The sequence below is a fragment of the Charadrius vociferus genome, unplaced genomic scaffold (genome assembly GCF_000708025.1).
Source record: "Charadrius vociferus isolate BGI_N301 unplaced genomic scaffold, ASM70802v2 scaffold326, whole genome shotgun sequence".
Classification (NCBI taxonomy): domain Eukaryota; kingdom Metazoa; phylum Chordata; class Aves; order Charadriiformes; family Charadriidae; genus Charadrius; species Charadrius vociferus.
The window spans coordinates 4,668,673-4,675,496 of NW_009649062.1; the positions used below are offsets into that span (position 1 = coordinate 4,668,673).

Sequence of the window (6,824 nt, forward strand, 5' to 3'; positions counted from 1 at the left end):
AGTCGCCGGGCGGGGATGCTCGCCTTTCCCCGCAGCCTTCAGCACGACCCTGGATCCACCGCAGGCTAAAAATCAGGGCTTAAAAAGGCAACATCATCTCAAGCTGTTTCCATAGTCGGTGGAAAGCGAGAGCCCCCAGAAGGGCTGAAAACGGGGGAGGTGATGGTTGCTGCCGGACAGCGTGAGATGGTGGCTGTAAGGTCTCCGGAATACCAAATGAAATGCTTCAGGTTGAAAGAGTTGTTTCACTCCATCGTGCCTCATTGCATCAGAAGAGGGCTGGTTCCCCACAGTCCTCCTGCTACGCCACGGGGACCATCCCTGTTAGCCAGCATCCCTGAGAGCATCCCTGTTAGCCGGCATCCCTGTTAGCCAGCATCCCTATAGCCAGCGTCCCTATTATTACTAGGATCACTAACCGCCAGTGGAGGGACTCCACCTCTTCCTGCGGGGTGGAATGGCCTTTGGAGAGAGAAACAGATTTATTATAACACTTGATGTTAATTATCATCAAATCCAACGGTTTTATTTGGGTTCTTTTCCTCACTTGGTACAGGGTTGAACTATTCTAACAGACATGATTTGGGTGTTGGACTAGATGACCTTTAAAGGTCCCCTCCAACCCAAACCATTCTATGATTCTATGATTTCTGTGTCTTTTTTAAATGTAATTATAACTCCTGACTAATGCATGCCATTGAACTTCACCCAGCAGCTATCAAGAATGTACTCCTGGCTGGTTTTGACTTCCCTGAAGGATTGTTTTTCCACCAGGTTGTTTCTCACAGTGGCATTGGGGTGAGCGATGGGCATCAGCCACTTGGGCAAATCAGTGGCATGGGCAGGCCAGGAGAGCATGGCTGGGACAGGCCAGCATCTGCGCTGGGTGACCAGGAGGATGCTGAGATGTGGCTCCCTGGGTGAGCACTGTGCTTGGGGACAGATAAGCCCCAGCCTGGAGTTTTTCGCAACATTTGCCAGCTGCGTCCACCTCTGTTCCGCTTTATAAATCAACCTGGATGCCCAAATACAGTCATGGGTCCAGGTTTGCCCTGACTGCTGCTGATACCAACCACGGAAACAGCCTAGGATTTGCCCCAGGTAAGTCAGAGCAGTGTGGGAGCATGGCCACATTCCTTGGACCTGCTTCTCCACTCCCTGAGCCCTGTGGCCACCCCACATGGGTAAGGGAGAGCCAAACCAGAGCTCCCACGGGTGCAAGTGCCCAGGCAGGGGCAGGGTGAGGGAAGGTGCTCCTCTGTTTTAGGGTCTCCAAGGCTCCCAGTCCCATCCCCTTGTGCTGCCTGCCGAAGGGAGGGGCAGAGGAGGGAGAGGGGGACTTTTTCTGGTTTTACCATACGAAGGATTTTCAAACCCTATAAATTCACTTTTGACAAGTGAATGGCTAAAGCAGATTAACCTTTTTGCTAATCCTCTATAATGGCTTTGGAATCTCCTTAACCAATAAGAAAATGATAAGAGCCTGTTTCTTTTCTTTTTATCTATATCTATATTGTCCTCTCTTGTCTGCATTTTTTTTCTTGCTTGTTTTATTTTCCTTTCCTTTTCTAATATGAAATAGCCCAGCGATCCTATCTCCTGGAGGCTCAGTAAACAGAACATCAATAATCCCTTTCCTTTATTCCTCTCCAGTAACAGGGTGCAGAGAAGTGTCTGCCGATTGGGATTTGATTACCAGCAGCTATCAAAAGTCTCTTTGTAAGATCTGGGTCCTAAATCCCATAATTCTTTGATAAAAGAAGTATTACCAGTCCATTTTCTGAAGTGAAAGGTACGGGAGGCATGAAAGAAAGCAATCAGCGGAGATCCTAATAGGCTAAGTGCATGTGCAGTGGGAAGGCAGGGACGGGCGGGGGGGGCAGGGAAAGGCGTCTTTTGTTAAGGATGGGGAATGAGAATTAATCCGCTTCGGGCCTATGATTATTACAGCCAAGAGCAGAAAAGGTCAGATCCTGTGCCTGCCCATGGCACGTCCCAACCTGCCTGCCCTATGTTCCCTCTGGACTGACATGGTGTGGGGAGCAGAAGCCGGCCCCACATCCATCTGCATCAGCGTTTGGGTTCATGTATAAAAGCTGGGAGCGGTCTGCGATGATCCCTGGCGTTAGTGCATCCCCAGTGCCCCTCTGGAGCGCTGACGCCTTGGCAGGGCAGCAGTGAACACGTCCAAACCAGGCGGCTACAAAGGTGTCATCCTCTCAAACCTACAGCAAATATGTAAAGATTCACAGAGCATGGTTATAACACGTTATGCCATCGGAACAGCTGGAGGAGAGGCAAATAAACGGATGGAAGAAAAAACAGTGGTTTGTTTTTAAGTGAGATTTTACAGAGATTTGAAGGTCAGAGGTAGAGTGGCTGTGGGGCATCTCTTCCCAGCACTGGGGGACCAGCAGGGTGAGGAAGGACAGGCAGGAAACAGGGCCAAGGAGAAAAAAACGGGGACTGAGAGAAGGCTCTCCTGGAGACCGGCTCTCATTTTCGCGCGGTGCTGGAGGGGTTGCTGGGCTGTTCAGCGTGAATCATGAGGTGCCACGAGGACCTTTGATGCACAGTGGTTTCACAGCACTCACCTGTGTGTCTCCTCAGTGTGCCATGAGTGGGACTGGTATCTTCTCTCACCTGCAAAGAAATATCATGTGGGAGAGCGTTCCCCGTGTGAGCCCCTGAAGCCTTACTTAAGCCTTACTTACATCTTGGCTTAAAGCGCACTGAGGGCAAGAGAACTTGGGTTTAAACTTCCCTAAGCAACCTGAGCTCAACCACAGGTTCTCTATTTTAACCCCAGCTACTCATTTCAGTTATAAACCCAAGACAGAAGATGTCTTTTCTCCTTCCACGGATTGCATCTGCTGGGCGTTCCTGTTTGCCCTTGGGAGGGTCGGTGCCAGGCGTCCCCTTCCATCCTGAATCACGACTTTTGGCCGTAGCCTCACCTCTGTTTCTCTTGCTGGACAGAAGAAGTTGGGAATTGGACTGACAAAGCTTTGGGGAAGCTTGGCTGCCCCAGGCAGCGTCCTGGCTGCTCTGCGCTCAGTGAACCACCCATCAGCTATGGCACCGAGACCACATTCCTGCCTGCGCTGCTGCAGGACCTCGCTGCCCGCCTGCACACGAAGGCAGCAAGCAGCACTCCTCCCCTTCCCTTCCCGGCACTGAGCAGGGATACAGGCCACTGAGCTATGCCACAGAGCTGCTGCGAGCTGCCAGTAATCTAATTTATTAAGGGCTTTGTATCCTTACAAAGAGTATGTTGGATCCATGCAAAGCATCTGCATTACCACTGTGATTAGGGCAGCAGAGGTAGGGGAAAGGGGAACGAGGGAAAATACAATTTCTCTGCTTTCAGCAGAAAATAAATCAACTTTCACCGAGAGTTCTGGAGCAGCCAAAGGCTGTGCTATCATTAAAAATGATTTTTTATTAAGCTGAACTCTCCTCTCTCATATTGTATGATATGACAGCTCTCTTTTGATGGGAAAGCTTTCATTTGGCCAGAGAAAAGGATAATTTGCTTCTTTTAAGGAGTTAATCCTCTGGTCCATTTCCGGGCTGGGAACAGCTATCCTCCCCCTTCCTTGGATCGGAGGCTGCAGCACAATGGAGATCATAACCACCTCAAATCTACACCCGAGATGGAGAAATCAGATTTCCTTCTCCAGTCATTTTTGTGGGATTAGCTAAATCTTAGATCCACACTAACCCTTCACAAAGCTGCCAAGATTAGTTAGAATTTATTTTATTCACAAGGGGGTTTACGGTTTTCTTTCCAAAGGGATTATATCTCTCTCTATATATATATATTTAGGGTGGCTTCAGTCATAGAGCAGCTAGGTTAGAAGGAGAAAAAGTGTGTGTATGTACAAAATAAAAACTCGGCTGTGAGAATGACAGTCACTTGAAATGCCAAGAAAAAGCAGCGATTCTGGATGGCTTCGCCAGTCCATTTTAAAAGCTATGTAAGCTGTCTTTTTCCTTGTGAGACCCCACTCCAGAGTTAGCGCACAGCGAGCAAATCCCGCTCACCCTGAGCTGCCTGTTCCTGCAGCTGCTGCTGCCAGGAGAGGATGTCTTCGGAGCCAGCGTCGGACACCGACGCCGGCAGGAGAGGCCTCAAGAAGCCGTGTTCGTTCAGCATCGAGGACATCCTTTCTAGCCCAGCAGAGAAGAGCCCCCAGGTTCTGGTCCCACTGTGCCTGCGGGGCATCTTGGACTGCGCACCCAAGGGGCTGTGTGAGCTGGAGACCATCCCAGCCAGCTCCCTGCAGGAGGAGGAGGAAGAGGAGGAGGAAGAGCTGGAAAGTGCAGGTTGCAACTGCTGCTGCTGTTCCCACACGAGCGCCCGTTCCCTGCAGGACTTGCCGAGTTGGCTGGGTGAGTGTTTGGGTTTGATTCATGGTGTAGGGCTCCTGGAGGGGCTGGTGCCAGCGCCGGGTGGAGGGGAAAACCCGGGTTTTGAGTGACAATATAGCATCTGGCCTGTCACCACGGTGGCTTGCTCAGACCTTAGCTCCGGCGAGGGGCAGCAGGATCCGTTCTCAGCATGCCTCCAAAGAGCAGGCACTTCTACCTACAATGCTACCAGGTTTTTAAAAGCAGCAGGGGCTATTTATTACTGTATATTACTGTTTCATTGTAAAACACTTAAGGGGATGATGCTTCTATGGGTGGAAGTTCTCCGTGGAGTGTGGGGCCCCGTGGTTATGCTGCCCATGTGCAGAGCTGTGCCTGTGCTTCCTGAGGTGAGAACCTCGCTTGTCCTTTAAGGAAAAGAGTTTTTGGCTACATCTAGCAACAAAAAAAACCCCAACCCAAAACAAAAAAAACCAACACCCCCCCCGAAAAAGTAAAAAAAACCCCTTAAAAATGCAGCTCAGGACCATCCTGAAAGTTCAGAAATCCCCCGTGTCAGGATTGAAACAAAGCTCCTAGCTGGGCTGCGAGTTTCCGTCCATTTTCTGGAGCTAGCCATGGTGTGGTTGGTAAGTAAAGAAGGAAAACCCAGCCAGTGCTCCCCACCTGCACGCTTCTCCCGCAGGGGTGCCCTAAGCCCTTCTCTCACTGGCATGGTGATGATGCAGCTTGTCACCCACACCAGCTGGCCGGCTGTCTCCTTCCCACAACAAGCATGGGTGCAACTTGTGCCTGAACTGCCTTGAGCAAGATGGGTGTTTCAGCCCCCCACCTCTAACACTGTCGCTGTACCTCTCCCCTTGCAGATGCCCGGTTCCCCTGGCCCATGCGTCTCTTCCAGTCGGCAGTCAGGGTCTGTAAGAGCCCCCAGGGGAACGCGAGTGAGCTGCAGACTTTTCACCAGATCCAGCGCCGGACGCGCCGGCATCGCACCATATTCACCGAGGACCAGTTGCAGGCCCTGGAGACGCTTTTCCATCAGAACCAGTATCCAGATGTCATCACCCGCGAGCACCTGGCAAACCGCATTCACTTAAAGGAGGAGAGGGTAGAGGTGAGATCCTGCCACTCGGTGAGGTGCTGTTTGCTGCAGCCCCCCAACAACACAGACTGGGGCGTTGCATTGTCTTTTTCGGCAGCTGCAGACCCAGGGCCTCATTTTTAAAAAAATTCTTGGGTATTCGGCAAAACACAGTTTAGGTTTGGCAAGAGAATGGGAGAATAGAAAACAGTTCTGCTGGGCTGATTTGCTCTGGTGTCCGGTCCCATAAACTCACACACTCTCTCCCAGAATCACCTATGTAAACACACACACATGCCCAGTTCTGCTCATCCCCTGCACCCCAGTGTATATTCCTTATTTATGTGATCTGCATGACTTCTGAATTTGCCATAGGGGGTCCCAGCTCCCTTGTGGCCCTTACATGTATCTGAGCAGGATTGTAGGGGAGGGAATGATTAAATTTTGTATCAAACTTTTATATCAGGAAATATAATGCAGTATCCTAAAGCTTACGCTGTACAGTCCAGGAGTGTAACTGCCTGCGCCTCTCCAAGTAACACATGAAATTCAAAAGTTGTTTTCTTGTTTTGCACTTTCTAGGTTTGGTTTAAAAATCGTCGGGCCAAGTGGCGGCATCAGAAGAGGGCATCTGCTTCAGCACTGATCCTTCAAGGCACCAAGAAGCCCTCCGAGGAGAGCTGTTAGTGGTCACGGGCTGAATCTCTGCCGATGCTCTGTAGGGGGGGTAACCCAAGGTGGAATAATGAAGCAAAAGGGAATCTCTGTGATTCCCAGAGGACAGATTAAAGCAGACATGGCACTTTCACATCCCAGTTTCTCTTCCAAACCTAGTTCATGTGGCAAATAACTCACCAGGCATTACGCTCAGACGCTTAAGCAGAAACCACTGCCAAAAGCCCGTGCAGGGGACAGAGCTGTACCAGTGTTAAATGTGTGCTTCAAGAGAATGGGAGACTCCCCTTCTTGTCTTTGCTCTGTGCAGGTAGTATTTGTGCTTGTTTTACCACTGTAGATTTGCAAAACATCCTGCAAATGTATGTTTCCTATTTTCAGCCCCCCGATGGCATCTGGAGTTGCTTTTGGGGTTGAGCTTCCTGAAGAGGCCATTTGTTCCTCAGCACAGACACGGGGATGCCTCCCTGCAGCCCTCTGGAGAGGCGATCCACCTGCCAGCCCCTGCCCCTTCCCTGTCAGCGCAAGCGGTCTCCGTGTCCCCACCAGTGCCCCAGAGAAACCACGTCCTGTAAAGCAGAGAGATAAATAAAACTGTCCCGTCACATCTGTACGTGCTGTGGAGGGAGAGCGGGCGCTGGGGGGCCTTGGCCGTGCCCGCTCCCCGCAGGGCCTCTGCCTGCCCCACGGGCCC

At 51.0% G+C, this 6,824-nt stretch overlaps 1 protein-coding gene across 1 annotated transcript in view; it reads left to right on the forward strand.

The window, feature by feature from the left end:
- Positions 1-4,088: 4,088 nt before the first annotated feature.
- Positions 4,089-6,824, forward strand: part of DGCR14 (DiGeorge syndrome critical region gene 14) — a 12,542-nt gene continuing 9,806 nt past the window's right edge. Inside the window, exons 1-2 of the mRNA XM_009888158.1 lie at positions 4,089-4,395; positions 5,241-5,506. Of these exons, the coding sequence (XP_009886460.1) occupies positions 4,089-4,395; positions 5,241-5,506 (573 nt within the window). The remainder of the gene's footprint in view (positions 4,396-5,240; positions 5,507-6,824) is intronic.